The sequence below is a fragment of the Canis lupus genome, chromosome 2 (genome assembly GCF_048164855.1).
Source record: "Canis lupus baileyi chromosome 2, mCanLup2.hap1, whole genome shotgun sequence".
NCBI classification, from domain to species: Eukaryota; Metazoa; Chordata; class Mammalia; order Carnivora; family Canidae; genus Canis; species Canis lupus.
This window is the reverse complement of record NC_132839.1, coordinates 4,376,525-4,399,287: the sequence shown is the minus strand read 5'-3', so window position 1 is coordinate 4,399,287 and position 22,763 is coordinate 4,376,525. Positions and strand designations below refer to the sequence as shown.

Sequence of the window (22,763 nt, the reverse complement as noted above, 5' to 3'; positions counted from 1 at the left end):
GGTCTTTATTATAAATAAAATAATGTGAATTGTAGAAAAATGGAAGTTTTCCAGTATAAATTATTTTACTTGCAGAAAAAAGTATTTCTGTAGTGGTACAAATGGTTTTATTAGGGATCCCTGGGTGGCGCAGCGGTTTGGCGCCTGCCTTTGGCTCAGGGCGCGATCCTGGAGACCCGGGATCGAATCCCACGTCGGGCTCCCGGTGCATGGAGCCTGCTTCTCCCTCTGCCTGTGTCTCTGCCTCTCTCTCTCTCTGTATGACTATCATAAATAAATAAAAATTAAAAAAAACAAATGGTTTTATTAATTTTTTTAAAGAAAGATTTTATTTAACAGAGCAAGAGGGGAAGAGAGAGAGCACAAGTAGGGGGAGCAGCAGAGGGAGAGGGAGAAGCAGATTTCCTGCTGAGCAGGGAGCCTGACTGGAGGCTCCATCCCAGGGGCTCTATCCCAGGACTTTGAGATTGTGACTTGAGCTGAAGGCAGATGCTTAACTTACTGAGCCACCCAGGTGCCCTGGGACAAATGGTTTTAGGAAAGGGGGAAGTCCTTAATGCTCAAATATTTATATTCTAGGAGTTTAGTGTATAAAAATGCTCTTTACATCAGTTCAGTCAGAAAAGTATCTTTATATTGCTGTGAATGAGATTGCTTTTAAACAGGTCTTCCTGGATAGAGGTGGTATATATAATATATAGTTAGAGGTGAAGACTTAGAAAACCTATGTTCATTGGACCCTGGGCGTTAGCGAGTGTTATTTCTCCAATGCTTTGTGGGTCTGGGATATAACTTCATAAAATACAGTCAAATTTCATTGAAAATTTTTAAGTGATCCCTCCAGACCCTAAACAATTCTATTGTTAAACAGTTTTTTTTTTTTTTTTTGCTTCTAAAATGAAGTCTGGAAGATTTTGCATTACATCATTAGTGTATATTACAGCAAAGGTTCTTATTCTTGACTCCTCTGTGTCCTGGGGTTTGCAGAATGAAAGAGTATTTCAGATTTGATCGTGAAGGCTGCTGCGTTGTTGCAAAGATGAAGAGTGAGTTCTTGGTAACTGCAATGCCTGATACTTGCTGCTGTTTCTTGGATATGGTGTCCTTGGAATGGAACATTTCTCTAGTTTTTGTGTCCTTTCTGCTCCATGAGTATCCAGCAGGGCAGGATTTCCCAAGCTGCTCTTGTTAGTTGGTGGGGGCTCTTTTGTTATTTTCACGCTCTACAAAAGAAAATGCATTTGACTCTTACTAATACTCAGTTTGGATGGTAACTGGAACAGCATCTACCCTAGCCACCATACCACCTCTTACTTCATGAAAATGTTTATACAGTGTCCTCACTTTCTCTTAAATTATATTTCCTTCTGAATCACATGCTTTCTGTATATACTATTATACAGGTTAACCATCATTTCAGCTTTCATTAATGTTTTGCAGATTTGCTAGGTGCAAAGGAGACATTTTCAAGCATCACCTTTTTTTTCCCCCCAGTATGGAATCTGTGGTTTATGGTAGACTTTCTAACGATATGGATCTAGTCACTGTCACATTTCATATCCATTCTTAATTCAATCTAAATTTGTGTATTCTGGTTAAGTAGACTTTGTGAGGCCTATTAGCTTTCTATATATTGAATAAATTGTCAATAGTAAAGTAATTAAAGGGATCTAAACAATGCAGTTGTCTTAAGTAATCATTAATGGCAACTTGTTAGATCGCTATTCCAGTTATATATAAGTACTCACTCTATGTAAGGACTTACCTTATATATAAACAGTTATATTGGGCAAAGTATAGGATCTTTATCTAGATTATGTATAATAGAACATTTTTACAAAGCAGGGAACTAATTTCTTTCTCTTACTACCATATACAAGTATGTATATATATGTATAAATAATGTAACATATTGTATTATGATTAAGTGTTCATATATATTACTTTTTCCCTCCCCCCCACAAACATTTTAACCTTCAAGGTAGAAACAATTTCTGTCAGTAAAAGTTTTTAAGGAAATTACATGGATTCAGATATTGTTATGGGGTGGGATATTAACATTTGGTGCCTGCTGAAAGTTTTAGACACTCCTTATGCATTTGTTTTGATTTTCTTGACAACTCTGTAAATCAGTTACCTTGTATTTTCCTTTTTGTGATCTGAAACCAATGTCAGGTCACATCCTATTTCCAAGGAGACCCAGCTATAAAGTGTTAACTGGGATTTGAATTTAGTTCTTCTCTATGCTAAACCTGAAATGAATGCAAGTGGTAAATGTCTAAATAAAATAAACTGTTAGCAATCCTGGATTTGACAGCAGTTTCAGTTATCTGGGAGTGATTCTCAGGGTCCATGTTGAAATTCTTGCAGTTTTGCTCCAAAGAATTCTTACTGGAAGTGAGACCCTTGTACATGCATGACCCTCTAGCTAACTGCCCAATGTTCACTTCTTGTCTTGGCTTTGTTTTGTGTTTGAGGTTGTCCTATAATATAACTTTTGTCAAGTGCTGAAACATTGTGTCTTTGTAAGAAAAATTTTCCTGACAAAGAAACCCAGCTGCTAGAAATAAAGAAAAATAAAGAAATCTAAGAAAGTGGTAGATGTTAGCCAGAAAGTAGATATTTTTGAGAGGGTGTACAAATGGAATGTTGAATCCAGTGAGTCCTTTGACCTGGTTGTGAGTCAATCCACCATCCCTCCCAGGGAAAACAAAAGTTGACCTGTGAAGCATTGTTACTGAGGGTTCCAGCTTTGTCAAAAATTCTCATGGTTTTAGACAGATTTCTTGAAAATGTCAGGGATCCTATATTCATAAATCCTGTCCCACTTCCCTTCTCTGTCACCCTTAATAATATTTGAAAGAGATTTGGCTGTTTATAAATAGCTGGTACTTTATAGAAGTTGTTGTAGTTCTTACAAATATCTTAAAATATTAACATGAATAGCAGTATTCTCACTTAATAGAATAATCTGTGTCCTTTTCTGAATTTCACAGTTTATTTTAAAGAGTGGCTAGACCTTGGTGATGGTCTCTTTCTAGGGTTCTGACTTCCCATTTGTGCGTTAGAGCCTATGATTTGATTTACCCTATGGCTGGAACTGGCATTCTAGGATTGAAGTGGCTTGGTTTAGAGACACTTGCTTTATTATATATATTGATACAGTTTTTAGAGGAGGGTGAGGGTGGTAAAGAAATAGACATGTCCTCAAGTTGGCCTATGTTATAAAAATAATTCAGAAATGTTCTGCATAACATAAGAGGTAGGTTGGACAGGAGAAGGACAGAGAATAGGAGGACATAAGACTCTTCCTTTTTTGGTCATGCAGCAAATAAATGTTAATAGAGTACTCACTCTATGTAAGGACTTACCTTATGGCTCCGGATAATTACAAACTGAAGAGAACTTTCAGGCTGTTTTTCCTGAACAAGAGTATGATGTAGTAGAAAAAGCATTCATATTAAAACCAGACCTGCCTAGGGTTGAATCTACACTACTTGTAATTTGTTGTATGAATTTAGGCAAATAATTTAACTCTTAGAGCTTCAGGGTTTTTTTTTTTTTTTTTTTTTTTTCATTTGAAAATTGACTATCAGTTTCATTTGATAACTGATAATTAAAATTTTCAGTTCCTTTCAGTTGTATGAGATCGAAACCCTACTCATACTAGTTTGGGCTACTGGCACAGACAGTAGTGTACTTTCTTCAAATGCAGATGGTTTTAAGGGCACAAATAATGGCCTCAGCACCTACTTAGTGGCTATCTCTTGTGTTACAGGTACTTTCAGGTAGGCTTTCTCCATGTAGAGCCCTCTGATGGCTCTAGGCTTACTTTTTTTTTTTTTTTTTTTAAGATTTTACTTATTTATTCATGAGAGACACACAGAGAAAGGCAGAGACACAGGCAGAGGGAGAAGCAGACTCCCTGCGGGGAGCTCAATGTGGGACTTGAGCCCAGGATCACACCCTGAGTCAAAGGCAGATGCTCAACCACTGAGCCATCCAGGGGCCCCGAGGCTTACAATCTTGAATGTAGTGGACCCAATATAAAATATGTTTCCCTTACCTATAGTTTTAGTATAAATCCTAGGATTACATCTCACTGAATGGATTGGGTCACATTTCCATCTTTGATATCTGTGGCCAAAGGGATAGCATCTGATAATAGACTAGGTCTGGATCAGGTACTAACTGCTGGAACTGGGAATAGGGAGTATGGTCAGTCACATGGTCTGAATCATGTGGACTGAGGTCACTGAAAGAAAGACTGTAGTGTGACTTGGGAAGGGGCAGTGGATACTGGGCAGGCATAACTAAAAGACTCCCTACAATCCTCAGTGTGCATACATGTCCTTCTACACATACATAACCTTAAAAAAAATGCCCTCACCTGACAGTGCAAATTTTTCACTTACAACTTCCAGTGCATTTAGCACCTGTCCCCCAACAAAGGAAGGCAGCTCAAAGACTCCTTTAAGTACTGCATCTAACTAAGATCTCTGGGTAATTTCTCTGGGTTTTGTTTGAATAGATACACTTAGGGTTTAGGAAGTTACTGTTAAATGATACGTATAGCTAATGGTAATAAAGCTTCTATTCAGTGGTAGAAGGAAAATAGCATAAAGACAATAAAAACTCTCAATTAGAAAAGAGAAACAATCTACAGAGATTTTCCATTCCATGACATGTGCATATTTCACTGGACAGGTATGGCAAAGACTCTTTGCCCTGGCAGCGGAATACGATTTTTTATTTTTATTTTTATTTTTTTTATTCATGAGAGACAGAGAGAGAGAGAGAGAGAGAATGGAGCAGAGACACAGGCAGAGGGAGAAGCAGGCTCCATGCAGGAAGCCTGATGTGGGACTCGATCCCAGGTCTTCAGGATCAGGCCCTGGGTTGAAGGCGGTGCTAAACTGCTGAGCCACCTGGGCTGCCCGGAATACAATTTTTGATTAGCCAATATGGCTGTCTTTGGTTGTACCAACCAGGAAGGTCTTTTTTTTTTTTTTTTTTTTCTCCTAGTTAGAGACAGGGTGACTACTGAGAGATTCCTGTACTGGGGACTACATTGCCTCAACAACTTACTTTATATTGATGAGGTTTTGTGGTCCCAGGAGCTGTATTAGGGGTTGAGCAGTAACAAATCTTTGTGAGGAGTTTCTTGGGCAATACAACTTTTTAAAAATTAATATTTTATTGATTTGCATTTGATCAGATTCTCTCAAGTACCTAAAGTCTGAATCCTAGTTCTGGAATCAAATCATTGCCTGGTATGCCTCTAAAGAATTTTCCCATCACCGTCACCCAGTGGTTCCACAACATGGAGCAGTTCTTACCTCAGGGGACATGTGGCAATGTCTAGAGACATCTCTGTTGTTATAATGGGAGGTTGGGACGGGGAAATTAGGTAGATGTTGCTAGTATCTAGTAGGTAGAGCCCAAAAATACTGTTAAATATTCTACAATGGACAGGACAGCCTCCTACAACATAGAATTTTCTAGATCAAAATGCCAGTAGTACTGAGATTGAGAAACCATGCAGATCGTAGGTTTCTCAGTTTTCTTGTTGGCTTCTCTTTCTAGCCATTGAGAGCAGCTGCTCTAGGTAGTAACTCAGAGCTAATGTGTCCCTTCTTCCAGGATGGGTGACAGGGCATAGTTCTTCTTCTTTTTTAAAAAAACTTTATTTATTTATTTAGAGAATGCAAGTAGGGGGAGGGGCAGAGGCAGAGGGGGAATCTCAAGCAGACTCCCCGCTGAGTGCTGAGCTGGATGTAGGGCTTGATCTTGGGACCCTGAGATTATGACCTGAGCTGAAACCAGGAGTCAGATGCTCAACTGACTGAGCCACCCAGGCGCCCTGCGGATAGTTCTTTATAATGGGTAAATATCTTCTCTGCTAGGGTGCTTGGGGATGAGCCTGGAGCATTAGGCTTCTCTCATATTTTGTTTCTGATGGTCACATGCTCTAATTTTAGTTTAGGTATATTTAGTTTTCATCCTTGTAAATTGGAAGATTATCAGCCATCTTGGATTTGTGGTGAAAGACTGAAAAGATTTATTAAGACTTCACTCAAAGTATGCTGCTTTTTTGAATGACCTTATGAAGACTGCTGCATAGTTGGCAATATACCAACATCCTAAGATTTTTTTTTTTTTTTTTTTACTAAATATCCTATAGTTCCATCTTTAGGAGGCTCATAGTCTAATTTACAAGACATGGCAGTTTACCAGCTGCTTTTTTTATTTAGGATTGCCGACTTCTTAACCTACAATGGAGGGATGCCAAACACCCTCCACTTTTATACTGACTCAGTTCCACATTTTAGGACTGTCACTTGTATTGCCTCATTTCTGGCATAAATTTTATATTTGTCCAGCTTCTTTTAGATTGGAGTGGTAGAAACCCAGTTAAGAAAAATTATTCCCACATCTGTAACTGGCACCTTCATCCTTGTTCTCGCTCAGACCTCAAACCTTGAAGTTATCCTTGATTCTTTTTCTCTTATTTACCCCACACAATCAGCATATTCGTTGGCTTCAAAATACATCTGAAATCTGACCAAGTTCTCACCACCTCCATCTGGGGTTCACTCTGGTTCAACACAATCCATCCTGTCTTCCTCGTGACTCCTAACAAGGTTCCCACTACTACTTTGGCTCTCAGATAATTAGCCTCAGAATATTAGTGTCATCCTTTTAAAAAGTAAAAGATAATTTCTTTCTTTAGAACCTTGCAGTGGCCTCCCATGTAACTCAGAGTAGAAGCTCAAGTCCTCAAAATGAGCTAGTTTTGTTTTGCTCTCCTTCTCATGCAGGATCTTTCTCTGAACTCAGATTTTTCTGTTGTCTCTACCATTCAGGGCTCCTTGCTTGTCCTTACACAAGTGCTTCACACTTATTATTCCCCTGGCCTGGTATGTTCTTTTCCAGTTATCTATCCGTAGCATACTTCCTTATCTCCCTTAGGTTCTGGCTGAAATATCACTTCATGTTCTAAGTCGTTGATGAATAACATCAGTTTGAAATTGCCTACCTCTCCCATACTTCTTGTTACCTTTTCCTGCTTTTTCTTTTCTTTTAAAGGTTTATTTTATTATTTTTTAAAAATATGAGTTCAGATAATTAACATACAGTGTATTATTAGTTTCAGAGGTAGAGGTCTCCAGTGATTCATCAGTCTTACACAACACCCAGGTGTTCATCACATCACATTCCTTCCTTAATGCCCATCACCCAGTTACCCCATCCCTTTTTCTCCCTTCCCCTTTAGCAACCCTCAGTTTGTTTCTTATAATTAAGAGTATCTTATGTTTTGTCTCCCTCTCTGATTTCATCTTCCCCTATGATCCTCTGTTTTGTTTCATAAATTCCACATATGAATGAGATCATATAATTCTTGTTCTCTGATCAACTTATTTCACTTAGTATAATACCCTCTAGTTCCATCCATATTGTTGAAAATGGCAAGATTTTATTTTTTGATGGCTGAGTAGTAGTCCATTATATATGTATACACCACATCGTTATCCATTCATCTGTCAATGGACATCAGGGCTCTTTCCATAGTTTGACTATCGTGGACATTGCTGCTGTAAACATTGGGGTGCAGGAAACCCTTCGCTTCGCATTACTACATTTGTATCTTTGGAGTAAATATCTAGTAGAACAATTGCTGGGTCGTAGGGTAGCTCTATTCTCAACTTTTTAAGGAACCTCCATACTGTTTTCCAGACTGACTGCACCAGCTTGCATTCCCACCAGCAGTGTAAGAGGATCCTCATTGCCTCCTTGCCAACATCTGTCATTTCCTGTCTTGTTCATTTTAGCCATTCTGACTGGTGTGAGGTGATATCTCATTGTGCTTTTGATTTGTATTTCCATGGTGCTGAGTGATACTGAGCATTTTTTTTCATGTGTCTGTTGGCCATTTGTATGTCTTTGGAGAAATGTCTGTTCTTGTCTTCGGCCCATTTCTTGATCAGATTATTTGTTTTTTGGGTGCTGAGTTTGATGATTTTTATAGATTTTGGATACTAGCCCTTTATCCGATAAGGCATTTGCAAATATCTTCTCCCATTCTGTTGGTTGTCTTTTGGTTTTATCAACTATTTTCGTTGCTGTGCAAAAGATTTTTAGCTTGATGAAGTCCCCATAGTTCATTTTTGCCTTTTGTTTCCCTTACCTTTTGAGATGTGTCTAGCAAGAAGTTGCTGCATCCAAGGTCAAAGAGGTTGCTGCTTGTGTTCTCCTCTAGGATTTTGATGGATTTCTGTTTTACATTTAGGTCTTTCATCCATTTTGAGTTTATCTTTGTGTCTGGTGTAAGAAAGTGGTCCATTTTCATTCTTCTGCACATGGATGTCCAATTTTCCCAGCACCATTTATTGAAGAGACTGTTCTTTTTCCAGTGGCTATTCTTTTCTGCTTTGTCAAAGATTAGTTGACCATACAGTTAAGGGTCCATTTCTCGGTTCTCTGTCCTGTTGTGTTGACCTGTGTGTCTGTTTTTGTGCCAGTACCATCCTGACTTGATGATAAAAGCTTTGTAATGGAGTTTGAAATAGGGAATTGTGATGCCACCAACTTTGGATTTCTTTTTCAAGATTCTTTTGGCTATTTAGTTATTTTTTTTCTGGTTCTATACATATTTTAGGATTATTTATTCCAACTCAGTGAAAAAGTTTATAATACTTTGATAGGAATTGCATTTGAATGCATAGATTGGGGCAGCCGGGTGGCTCAGTGGTTTTAGCGCCGCCTTCAGCCCAGGGCCTGATCCTGGAGACCTGGGATCGAGTCCCACGTCAGGCTTCCTGAATGGAGCCTGCTTGTCCTCCCTCTGCCTGTTTCTGTACCACTCTCTCTCTCTCTCTCTGTGTCTCTCATGAATAAATAAAATCTTTAAAAAAAATGAATGTATAGTTTGCTCTAGGTGGTATAGATATTTTAACAATATTTGTTCTAATCCATGAACATGGAACACTTTTCTATTTCTTTGTGTCTTTCTCAATTACTTTCATGAGCGTTCTATAGTTTTTTGAGTACAGATCCTTTGCCTCTTTGCTTAGGTTTATTCCTAGGTATCTTATGATTTTGGGTGCTATTGTAAATGGGGTCAACTCCTTAATTTCTCTTTCTCCCATCTCATTGTTAGTGTATAGAAATGTGACCGATTTCTGTGCATTGATATTATATCCTGCCAGTTTGCTGAATTCCTGTATGAGTTCTAGCAATTTTGGAGGGGAGTTTTTGAGGTGGAGACAGTGTCATGACATCTGCGAAGAGTAAGAGTGTGTTCTTTACCAATTTGGATGCCTTTTATTTCTTGTTGATGTCTGATCACTGAGGCTAGGACTTCTAGTACTATGCTGAACAACAATGCTGAGAGTGAATATCCCTTCCATGTTCCTGAGCTCTCAATTTTTCCCCATTGAGAATGCTATTCACTGTGGGCTTTTCATCTATGGCTTTTATTATACTGAGGCATGTGTTCCCCCTATCCCTACACTGTGAAGAGTTTTAATCAAGAAAGGATGCTGTACTTTGTCAAATGCTTTTTCTGTATCTATTGAGAAGATCATATGGTTCTTCTTTTTTTATTGATGTAGTGTATCACGGTGATGGATTTATGGATTTTGAACCACCTTTGCAGCTCAGGAAAAAATCCCACTTGGTCATGGTGAATAATCCACGTAATGTACTTTTGGATCCTAATGGCTAGTATTTTGGTGAGAATTTTTGCATCCAGGTTCATCAGGGATATTGGTCTGTTAGTCTCCTTTTTGGTGGGGTCTTTGTCTGGTTTGGGGATCAAGGTAATGCTGGCCTCATAGTAAGAGTTTGGAAGTTTTCCTTCCATTTCTATTTTTTAAAAGAGCTTTAGAAGAATAAGTATTATTTCTTCTTTAAATGTTTGGTAGAATTCCCTTGGGAAGCCATCCAGCCCTGGACTCTTTTTGGGAGAATTTTGATTACTGCTTCAATATCCTTGCTGGTTATGGGTGTGTTCAGGTTTCCTATTTATTCTTGTTTCAGTTTTGGTAGTTTATATGTATCTAGGAACACATCCATTTCTTCCAGATTGCCTAATTTGTTGGCATATTGTTGCTTATACTATGTTCTTATAATTGTTTGTACTTCCTTGGTATTGGTTGTGATCTCCCTTTCATTCATGATTTTATTTGGATCCTTTCTCTTTTTTTTTTTTGGATAAATTTGGGCAGGGGTTTATCAATCTTACTAATTCTTTCAAAGAACCAGCTCCTAGTTTTGTTGATGTATTATGTTCTTTTGGTTTCAATTTCATTGACTTTCGCTCTAATCTTTATTATTTCTCTTCTCCTGCTGAATTTAGGCTTTACTTGCTGTTCTTTCTCCAGCTCCTTGGGGTGTAAGGTTAGGTTATGTACTTGAGACCCTTCTTGTTTTTTGAGAAAGGCTTGTGTTGCTATATACTTCCCTCTTAGGGACCACCTTTGCTGCATCCCAGAAGTTTTGAAAGTTGTGTTTTCATTTTTGTTTGTTTCCATGGATTTTTAAATTCTTTAATTTCCTGGTTGACCCATTCATTCTTTAGCAGGATGCTTTTTAGTCTCTATTTGAATTCTTTCCATGTTTCCTCATGTGACTGAGTTCCAGTTTTAAAGCATGTGGCCTGAAAACATGTAGGGAATGATCCCAGTCTTGGTACCAGTTGAGACCTGATTTGTGACCCAGTAAGCGATCTATTCTGGAGAATGTTCCACATGCACTAGAGAGAAACGTGCATTCTGTTGCTTTAGGATGGAATGTTCTGAATATATCCATGAAGTCCATCTTGTCCAGTGTGTCATTCAAAGCCCTTGTTTCCTTATTTATCTTTGCTTAGATGATCTGTCCATTGCACTGAGTGGGATGTTAAAATCTCCTACTATGATTATATTATCATCAATGTGTTTCTTTAATTTTGGTATTAACTGGCTTGTATAATTGGCTGCTCCCATGTAAGGGCATAAATATTTACAGTTGTAAGATCTTGTTGGATAGACCCTTTATTTATGATATAGTGTCCTTCCTCATCCCTTATTATAGTCTCTGGTTTAAAACCTAATTTGTCTGATATAAGGATCGCCAACCCAGCTTTCTTTTGATGTCCATTATCATGAGAAATGGTTTTCCACCCCCTCACTTAAAATCTGGAGGCGTCTTTGGGTCTGAAATGAGTCCCTTGCAGACAGCATATTGATGGGTCTTGCTTTTCTATCCAATCTGATATCCTGTGTCTTTTGATTGGGGCATTTAGCCCATTTACATTCAGAATAACTATTGAAAGGTATGAATTTAGTGCCTTGTATTACCTGTAAAGTCACTGTTTCTGTATATTGTCTCTGTTCCTTTCTGGTCTGTGTTACTTTTGGGCTCTGTCTTTTCTTAAAGGATCCCTTTTAATATTCCTTGTAGAGCTGGTTTGGTGATCACAAATTCTTTTAGTTTCTGGAAGCTTTTTAGCTCTCTGATTTTAATGACATCCTAGCTGGATAAAGTATTCTTGGCTGCATGTTTTTCTCATTTAGCACCCTGAATATATCATGCCAATCCTTTCTGTCCTGCCAGCTCTCTGTGGATAGGTCTGCTGCCAGTCTATTGTTTCTACCCTTGGAGGTTATGGATCTCTTGTCATGAGCTGCTTTCAGGATTTTCTCTTTGTCCCTTAGATTTGCAAGTTTCACTATTGTGTGTGTGTGTGTGTGTGGGGGGGGGGGGTTTGACCTATTTTTATTGTTTTTGAGGAGGGTTCTCTGTGTCTCCTGTACTTGAATGCCTGTTTCCTCCCCAAGATTAGGGAAGTTTTCCACTATAATTTGCTCCAGTATACCTTCTGCCTTTCTCTCTCTCTCTCTTTCCCTTTCCTCTTCTTTTGGGATCTCAGTTATTCTAATGTTGTTTTGCTTTATGGTATCACTTATCTCTTGAATTTTTCCCTCATGATCTAGTGTTGTTTATCTCAGTTTCCTTATTCTCCATCAGTTTTTATTCTGTATCACTAATTCTCTTTTATCATTTATCCTAGCATTTAGAGCCTACATTTTTTATTGCATCTTATTGGTAGGTAGCCTTTTTAAAATTTCAAATTGATTAGATTTTAGTTCTTTTATTTCTCCAGAAAGGGATCCTCTAGTGTATTCCATGCTTTTATTTCAAGCCCCACTAGTATCTCTGTAATCAACATTTGAACTCTAGTTCTGACATCTTACTTGTGTCCATACTGATTAGATCCCTGGCAGTCAGTACTCCTCTTGTTTTCTTTTTTTTGAGGTGAGTTTTTCTGTCTTGTCATCCTGCCCAGAGAATAGGTGAATGAGAAAACAAAGTACTAAAATGGCAACATCAACTTCAGAGAAATATACTCTAAAGAAATCAGAAGAGACCCAAACCAAAAAAAAAAAAAAAAAAAGAGAGAGAGAGAGAGACAGAGAGACAGAGAGAAAATTTAATTAGGTGAACAGAACAGAGCAATACACTGGATTCTGTATGAATTTTGGTACATTTGTTAGAAAACTAGATCCCAAAATTGAAAAGAAAGAAAAACATATATGTACAAAAATAAAATTAAATATAATGAAAGGATAGAATGTAACTGTAAAAATGAAAATTAAAAGGGGCACCTGGGTGGCTCAGTGGTTGAGTGTCTGCCTTCTGCTCAAGTTGTGGTTCCAGGGTCCTGGGATTGAATCCTGCATCAGGCTCCCTGGGGAGCCTACTTCTGCCTCTGCCTGTGTCTCTGCCTTTCTATGTCTCTCATGGATAAATAGATAAAAAATGTAAAATTAAAAGACAAAATAAAGACAATATAAAGAGACAGGTGAACAGAGCAGAGCAGTACACTACATCATGGGTGTATTTTGATCTGCTAGAGGAAGTTATGTCCCAAAATCGTAAAGAAAGGAATATTTACATATATATACAAAAAATAAAATTGACCAAATTAAAACTATAGAATGTGATTGGAAAGATGAAAATTAAAAAAGACTTAAAAAAAGAGTATCATCAGACACTAGATTCTGGATGTTTCTTGGTCTGTTAGAAGAAACCACATTCCAAAATCATAGTCAAAGAAAAACTTATAAATATAGAAAAATAAAATTAAATACAATGAAAGGATAGAATGTAACTGTAAAAATGAAAGTTAGGAAAGACTTCAAAAAGAGTTGATAAAAGAAGAAATTGGCTGGAGAGAAAAAAAATTTAAATTGAAAGACTAAATAATCAGGAGAAAAAAACCCCATGGATTCTATATACTCTCCCCTTGACGCTGGAGTTTTGCATTCTGTGTGACTGGGCAAAGTTGGTCCTCAGGCCCCTGGGTAGCTCAGTGGTTGAGCATCTGCTCAGGGCGTGACCCCGGGGTCCTGGAATCGAGTCTGGCATCAGGCTCCCCGTAGGGAGCCTGCTTCTCCCTCCGCCTGTCTCTCTGCCTCTCTCTCTGTATCTCTCATGAATCAATAAATATGATCTTTAAAAAAAACAAAGTTGGTCTTAGCCAGATGCTGTTGCCCTTCTGCGGGAGGGGCCTGTTGTGCTGATTCTCCAGTGTTTGGGGTAGTGGACTTGCACCCCCCCCCCACCATGTGGTGGACTTGCTTGCACCCTCCCTGCTAGGTGGTGGACTTGCAGTCTCCCCACCAGGTGGTGGACTTGCACCCTCCTCACCAGGTGGTGGACTTGCACCCCCCCGCCAGGTGGTGGACTTGTATACCCTCCCCTGCCAGGTGGTGGACTTGCACCCCCCCTGCCATTTGGTGGACTTGCATCCTCCCCCTGCCAGGTGGTGGACTTGCACCCTCCCCCTGAGATGTGGTAGACTTGCACCCCTCCTGCCAGGTGGTGGACTTGTATCCCCTCCTGCCAGGTGGTGGACTTGCACCCCCCTGCCACGGCGCCGGGCTACATGTAAGTGGCTCCAGGCTGCTCTGTGATCCCTGAAGGGTGGCCGTGCAGCTTTAGAGGGTGGGGTACAAAAGCAGCCTCCCAGTGTCCAGGTCAGAGTGGACAGCTTGGGGCCCCTCCTCAGCACGCCCTCAGAGGTAAGCAGTTACTCCTCCCTCTGCTCTCTGTCCACACTCTGTGCTCACCCAGCCTGTGACAGGCATTTCTATCTCAGGCACATGACCCTATTTCTAGTCTCCAAATCCTGCAGACTCCTGGGCTTACACCCCCGACCCTCTTTTGGGGGGTGGTCTTTTTAAATTTTTTTTTAAAAGATTTTATTTATTTATTCATGATAGACATAGAGAAAGAGAGAGAGAGGGGGGGTTGTGCAGAGACCAGGCAGAGGAAGAAGCAGGCTCCATGCAGGAAGCCCGACGTGGAACTTGATCCCGGGACTCCAGGATCGCGCCCTGGGCCAAAGGCAGGCGCCAAACCGCTGAGCCACCCAGGGATCCCTGGGGGGTGGTCTCGTGGTGGTCCTGCCACTTGTTGGGCCCCTTGACCCATCCTGCAGGGGTTCATGGTTTGTGGCCACCTGGAACTGGCACCCTTGGTCTTCGTGTGACCCCCAGGATCCTGAGACCACACTACCCCCCTTCAAATTCCACCCCCTCTTTGCTGCCTGAGCACCTCACAGGCAGGGATGTCCCTCACCAGAGCAGACTTCTAGAAGTTCTGATTTTGTACTCTGCTGGTCCACCAACCACTTTCTGGTAGCCTGCTGCTGGGGGCTCCCTCCCCTTCCCTCATTTATCTTCCATATATCACCTTGATTCACTTCTCCACACTTCCTACCTTGCAGAAAGCAGTTGCTTTTCTATTTGTAGAGTTGCAGCAATTCTTAGATCTCCAGTTGAGTTTGCAGGTGTTCAGAATAGATTTAGTAGTTATCTAGCTGGACTCCTGAGACCAGACAAAACCAAGGTCTCCTGCTCCTCTGACGTCTTGGACTCCACCTTTTTTTTTTTTTTTTTCCGATTAATTTATTTGTTTTGGAGAGAGAAAGAGAGAATCTTGAACAGATTCTGCACTGAGTATCGTGTCGGATGCAGGGATCGATCTAAATTTAACCGGAATTAAATTTTGGTTAATCACAATTGAGTGTTACTTATTCGAGAAGTAGAAGGGATAGAGGTGGGAAATAGAAGTATGTGCTATGAGGGTGAGAGGCAAGGGAAATGCCAAAGACACATAATTTTAGACTGGCTTTCAGGGTCATGCAGCTATAGGGTGGCACTTGTATGACTCTGAGAGTGGATGTCTCCATACATTTTGCACCCCAGTTACCTTTCTTACCTCATGAAGAGAAGCACATTTAAGGAATAGGAACTATATTTTTACTATGATTGTAAGTTAAAGATGGTAGCCTGTGTGGCTGGGGAAGTTGGTGGGGAAGATTAAGGTGCATTAAAAAATAGTTATTATGCATTTTCAACTTGTCTATAGAAACCTTTGCTGAGCTCCAATGAGGAGGATAATATCTTGGAGGTAACCCGAAGAATATAGTTTTTACTCATAGGTTTATAGTCATTTAAAAAAAGAAATGTTCCATTTAGAAATGCTGCCATGGAAATTGCTACTTCTTTTTAACCCAAACTATTTCGATATCTTTTGGAAAATAGGGTTTTTATTCATTGAAAAATAAAAATTATAGAAACACATCACGTTGGAGAGTGACACATAAATAACACGTGGGTGTTTTGACTAGCTTCCTTGAGCAAGACACTCGAAACTGCTCAATGTTGGGTATGAAATCTTAGTTGAATAGTTACATTTCTTGTTCTTAGGTCTTTAAAGATAATTTTCTATATCACAGTGAAGGACCCAAATATGAAATTCTAGGTATTTTCAGCTATCTTTTTTGATAGAGAAATGGCTAAAAAAAATTTCAAAGTAAATGGATTGTCCAGTAATTTTGGGGTGTGTCTCTGGAGTGGAATTAGATACCATATCTAATAGATAACATAGAATTACATTTAGGTGCACACTCATACCTTTTGTTCTTTGGATCTATAAGTAATCAGGTTTACTGTATTATATCTAAGGGGTTTAACTGAAGATACACTAATGACAGCAGCATGATTAAAATTTTCACATTTAGGGCAGCCCGGGTGGCTCAGTGGTTTAGCACTGCCTTCAGCCCAGGGCATGATCCTGGAGACCCGGGATCGAGTCCCGCATCAGGCTCCCCGCATGGAGCCTGCTTCTCCCTCTGCCTGTGTCTCTGCCTCTCTCTCTGTGTTTCTCATGAATAAATAAAATCTTAAAAATTTTTTTTTTTCACATTTAAGTATCCTTTAAAGTCATGAATTTTATCATTTAATGTAAAAACTCTTGTCAAAGCCTTCCTTTACACCAAAGTGTACAAGTTGGGAAAAGCCATGATCTCCCTTGGAAATTCGTTCATTCAGTATTTACTTGTTTGGTGGCTGCAGTGTTCCAGGGATTATGTAGGATGCTGGCTCTGTTAAGATGATAACCCCTGTCCTCAATCATGTCACAGTTTAATGGAAGAAGAGGGATGTAATAATACTTTCATTATATGTAGGTTAGATTTCCAACCAGTTCTAGCTTTGGGAACCTTGCCAAATCTACAGGACAATATATACTTGTCCAGGGGCCAAGAAGAAGCCCTTTGGAAATGAGCAGAAAGCTTAGAAAAGTAGGAGACTTGGAAGATATTCCTGTCATACTTTGGCTAGTTTCTTGACCAGAGGGAAGGATTTATCTTATAGGTAACCTTCATGAAATGTCCTCTGATTCTTGTGAAAGTCAAGGAAGTAGGGGAAATGACAGGAAAAAAGAATAGGCAAACAAGAAAGAGAAGCTTCAGAGAATGGGAGGGCTTGGCTTATAGCCAAGAAATTGGGATTAGAAATACAAGGCCCTGGGGCAGAAAATGAGGCACAGTGACAGAGCTGTAAGGGACATATGTTGACGTCAGTGGTAGAGAAGAGAGCGAGTGACCAAGAAGCACCTTAGGAATTCTCCTAGTTATAAGAATTGAGAGAAGAGCCGATGGAGGAGTCAGGCTTTGGCATGCTTAGGCATATTAGAGACAATACGAGTTTGTTGGGAGAATCTTTCCTAAACCTTCTCAGCCTTTCAGAGGTTTTCTTACGCAGTTAATTACTCCTTTAAGCTGCAGTAATATTTTAACAAATGTACTTACTTGCTGCTTTTGATATGCTTCAAACCTGAAATTAGTTTTATGATCTGAAAATGGAGAAAAACATGAATTACCTATTCAAAACTGAGGGGCTAGGTTAGGGGAAAAGGGAAGACATGTTACTCATCGAGAAGGTTGTGGGAAGAAAGAGGAGAGTAAGCAGGGATAGAGACGTTTGGTAAATACAGCATTCTTCTTATCGCGGTGACTCTGCTACACCGTCACGGCTAACTTCCGATGGTAGCCTGCCCTGTGTGCTCCACGTGTGCATTTTCGCTTTTTCTCCATAGTGAACATTGCTGACTCCTTGAATTTCTTCTTGCAGCTCCTGTTTTCTGGCCAGACCTGTGGTCGTTCCAGTGAGACTCCACTGCACATTTTCTCAAGGGTCTTCCTCATCCCTAATGTGTAATCCTTCAACATGGACCTGCTGCTTTAGCTAAGACATGACCAGCAATGAACAGTAGTAAGGTAGGATTACTTCACTCTTTGTGAATTGCTAGGCTCTGAAACCATGAAAGAGTTTTGACTTGTCTTGATTTTGTGGTGTCTGTGTTATTCTATTTACTCCACCATTTCCTATTTCAGTTATGTATTTTTTGTCATTTATCCTACTGAATTCTGTCTCATTTGCGATATAACTATTGGTTTTTTCAGCTAACATTTATGATCATCAGAATCCCAATCTATAACCCTTTCCAGCTTGTGTGTCCACTAGTCCTGTATTTTCAACCACCTGACACCAAACTCAGTATATCTTATTTTCTTCCCAGTCTCTCCTCTGGTTTTTGTATTTCAGTTAATAGCATTATTAGTCACATTGTTCAGTAAGTCATATATTCATTTACTGTTTCATTCATTTGTTTGCTGTATATCAATACACTTCTATTAAGTATCAGGCAGTTTGCTGCTTCTGGGGACATGATGATGCATAAGCTGGACAGTCCATCCTTATAGCTTATATAAGATCTGGGGATCTGATGTGCAACTGGGTGGCTGTAATTAACAGTACTGTATTACGTACTTGAAATTTGTTAAGAGAGTGGATCTTAAATGTTATCACCACACACACGCCATCATAATTATGTGGAGAGATAGAGATGTTAACCTTATTGGGGTAATCATTTTGTACTGTATACATAGATCTGGTCATCATGTTGCACACCTTAAAACTTACCTATGTTGTATGTCAGTAATATCTTAATAAAGCTGGGGGTGGTGGAGGGAAAGAAGGAATAGGGGGTATAAGCACTTTATGCAAGAGTTTGGTGAGTTTGAGGAACATCAAAAAGCCCAGTGTTGCTGACTTAGTGAGAGAGGCAGAGATGGGTAGGAAGAGGTTTTAAAAATATGCAGGGTTTTGAACAGTTTGGTAGGAAGCTTGTATTTTATTCTAGATTATATCATCGTTTGAGCTGTCGTGTGAGGAATGGACTGACCGGCCAGGTGAAAGTGAAAGCTGGCAGTTGTAGGAGCGGAGGTGAGATAGTGGTGGCCCGGTAAGGTGCCAGCAACATGGAACAGAGAGGTGGATGGATTTGAAACACATCTGAATCAGAATTTGTGGGACTTTGAATAGTTTGGGTATGGAAACATAACATTCTGAAGGATGACTCTGAGATTTTTGGGTTTTAAGCAACTGGGTGGATGAGCAACTGGGTAGATGCTGGCATCATGCCCAGAAACCTTTTAGACAACTATCTTTGCCATTATGTCAAAGATCGGTTATTTCACCGAAAGGGAAATTAATTATAATGTTAGAAATAATGTTAGTGCTGGAAATAAAACCATCTGGCAAATTTGTAATATGTACTGGTTAATACTTTGTTTTGCTTTTTCCCTTGAAATTTAATTTATATGACTTTCTGTTTTTATTTTATTAAAAATCTTTTTGATTTGAGTATAGTTGACACCCAGTGTTACATCAGTGTCCAGTGTACCACAGAATGATCAACAAGTTTATACATTATGCTGTGCTCACCACAAGTGTAACTACTCCCCTCTGTCACCACGCAGTGCTGTTATACTATCATTGTCTACATTCCTTGGTGGTGGCTTTTAATTTCTATGACTTTTGATTGTTTTTTAAGGATTTTATTTATTTATTCATAAGAGACAGAGAGGCAGAGACACAGGCAGAGGGAGAAGCAGGCTCCCTCCGGGGAGCCTGTTGTGGGACTTGATCCTGGGACTCTGGGGTCATGCCCTGAGTTGAAGGCAGATGCTCAACCTCTAAGCTACTCAGGCGTCCCTATATTTTTATATTTATATAAGTTAATAAATTATGTAGTTTATATATAAATTTTATATATAAAAAATAGTTAATATATTAAATACTTCTGGAGTTAATATAATAAAAAGTTAATAAAGATATATTTATGTCCTTATATATATATTTTACATGTTTATATATATTTTATAGCTTTATTTTATATATATTAAAGATTTATATATATTTATATATTTTGAAGATTTATTTATTTATTTTAGAGAGAATGAGGGAGAGAGAGTGCAAGGAAGGGAGGAGCAGAGGGAGAGAAACTCAAGTAGACTCTGTACTGAGTCAGAGTCTGACTCAGGGCTGGATCCCAGGACCCTGACCTAAATCATGACCTGAGTCAAAATTAAGAGCCTGGCGCTTAACCTACTGAGCCACCCAAGTGCCCCGTTTCTATATTTAAAATCATTTAAAACTATATTAGAAAGATTGTGATAATATAAATTTTTTGTTATGCCTATCCTAATAATTTCCTGCATGGTTATAATATCAATATCACATATAAGAAAATTAACATTAATTTAAGAATATCTTTAAACATAATGGTCCTTATTCAGATCTCCCCAATTGTCCCTAAAATTTTTTCTTTAGAATTTTGGATCCAGGAGTCAATCAGGTTTCATGCATTGCAATTGATTCTTTTTTTTTTTTTTTAAATGTTTATTTATTTATGATAGTCACAGAGAGAGAAAGAGAGAGAGGCAGAGACCCAGGCAGAGGGAGAAGCAGGCTCCATGCACCGGAAGCCCGATGTGGGATTCGATCCCAGGTCTCCAGGATCGCGCCCTGGGCCAAAGGCAGGTGCCAAACCCCTGCGCCACCCAGGGACCCCCGCAATTGATTCTTATGTCTCCTTTATTCTCTTTTAATTTTGAACAGTCCTTTTTTGTTTTTCATGATTTATATTTTCTTTAAGAGATACAGTTTGTGTATACTTAATGTCTTTCTTGGGAATTGCCTGGTTCCTTCGAACCTTATTCATCTAAAACTTACTTGCAATTTGTTTCTTTTCCTTCCAGTTCTCAGAGGTTGCTAGAAATAAAAGTGTTTATTCCAAGCTTTTTTAAAAAACCGTCATTCCATCATTAAGTAGACATTGGCTGAGGTTTTTACATTTGGTTGCATTAAATTAAAGATAAGGAAACTGTGGGAGATCCATGTTGTATTTGATCCACTGACACCTGTCAGCAAATGAAATTCATTTAAAACAACAGAAGTCTGAAGGAGCTCCTCCACTACCTACCATTACCCACTCCCACCTTCTAACCACTTGGTTATACCTAGGAATGTATATCTAGTTGCCATGGACGTTATAAAGCAGTATCAGTCTAAGGTTCTGTCTTTGAAAAATGCCCAATTTCAAGCAGGAAGCAGATTAAAATGCGAATGATGAATAAACCCGTTAGTAGAGACAACCAGAGCTAAGCATGAAGAGGTCCTCTCTGGTGCTTGTGTGGAATGGCATTCAGTTCTCTCCTTTCTTGCTCGCTTCTGAGTTTTACAGATTTGGTTGGTTTTCTTTAAGTGTTATATGGCATTTAGGAACAAGTGGTGTTTTGGGGGGAAGGAGTAGGAGGAACTTGTAAGCAGCATTTTTAAAGAGGGGAAGAGTCCTATTTGGTTGAGAGGATAGAAAAAAGTGTCAGTGAGGAAGGGACTACTCATGGTGGTTTAGGGAGGTCTGTGAAGCCTTCTCCTTCTTTTTGTTCCAGCTGGGTTTAGGTTATACTCTGTGCTTTTACTACACTTTATCCTGGGATCCCTTATAGCAGTTATTGCCGTGTGTTAAAACTGCCTATATAGTAAGCTCCCTGAGGCTGCGGCCAAATTTTTTTTTTTTTTTTTTAAATCTCTGTGTACCCAGGGCCTCACTCATTGCCTGGCATATTGTAGACATTGAGTAAATACTTATTGGATAAATGAATGAATGAATGAATGAATGAATGGAAGACTTTTACTAAGCCCTAGTACAAAAAGACAGGTTCCTTTTTTGGGCAGCCACAGTAATGGTTGGACCTGATTTGATTGATTCATTGTTGAGGTGCTCAGTTAGAGCTGGAATTCATTTAGGAGACTAGGAAAGGGACAGAGATGAAACCAGAGCACTGTATGAGTCGTGATACAATTGGGAGATTTTTCAGAGAAGTAGCTATCATGAAGATGTAAGCACTGTTGTCATTTGGTAAATAAAATAAATATATTTGAAAGAGAACATTTTTTTAATATTAAGCATTCCATCTGTGAAATTTGATCTTTACTTTCTTAACATTCAGTCTTGAAATATTTGTTGAGGAGTGGTTAGGTGGCACCGTCAGTTAAGCTCCTGACTCTTGGTTTTAGCTCAGGTCATGATCTCATGGGTTTTGGGATTGAGCCCAGCACTTGGCTCTGTGCTTAGCGGGAAGTCTGCTTAGAGAGTCTCTCCCTCTGTCCCTCTGACTACATGCTTGTGCACACGCACATGTTCTTTCTCTAATGAAAACATCTCTTAAAAAAAAAAAAAGTTTGTTGGGAAGTCTTTTCCTTATATTTTTTTATGTTATAAAACAGATACATGCTTAGGATAAATACGCAAATTAGAAATAGATAAAATAGAAAGTGACATTCTTCTTACTATTCCAGGTCTCAGTCTTCAGAAGGAGCTAATGTTAACAGTTTGATTTATATCAAATTGGTTTTTGAAAAAAAAAATATATATTTAGAAGCACATGTTTATGTTTGTATAATTTTAAAAATAGGTCACTGATGTACATGTTCTGAAATTTGCTTTTCCTGCTTATCCTTTGATTTTTATCTATGTTCCATATAATTCCAAAAATTTTTGGATATATAGGAGGACAGAAACACCAGCAGAGAGTAATAGCATACAACCAGAGCAATTGGATATATAGGGAAGATAAAATTTAAGGAGCTCAGAATAAGAAAAATACCTGCTAATTTATATTAGTATAATTGCTTTGATTTAGAAGTACTTCTCTTTGACTTCTTTAACCTACCTGAAATTATAAAAGGAATTATTTTTTCTTATGCATTGTAGAATAAACACGTAAGAGATAGAGTAAAACTTTAAGATTTATTGAGTACATTTATTGTGAATAGGACACCCTTTCATTACTGAGTGGTATTATAACAAAGGGCAGAGGCCAAGAAGCCATCTGGAGTAGGCGATATGAACACAGTCCTGAAGGTACTGATTAGTAAAGCTTTTTTAAAAAAATGGCTAGAGGAAATGAAGAAGGATTGACTCAGCTGAAAGTTGTTAGGGCAAATGCAATAGAAAGATAGGAGGTCAGGGAAAATCAACTGATTTAATATTTATAGGGAAAGAAGTAGGGAAGTTAC

General features: G+C 38.9%; 1 protein-coding gene across 17 annotated transcripts in view; it reads left to right on the top strand.

Moving 5' to 3' along the window:
• The window catches only part of FER (FER tyrosine kinase), a 432,700-nt gene that overhangs the window by 8,097 nt on the left and 401,840 nt on the right, over nt 1–22,763 (top strand). For all 17 annotated transcript variants that reach the window (XM_072788238.1, XM_072788233.1, XM_072788277.1 and 14 more), the window contains exon 2: nt 17,469–17,614. Coding sequence is in view for 1 of the 17 variants with exons in the window: in XM_072788283.1 (XP_072644384.1) it covers nt 17,600–17,614 (15 nt within the window). In the remaining 16 variants the exon portion in view is untranslated. The remainder of the gene's footprint in view (nt 1–17,468; nt 17,615–22,763) is intronic.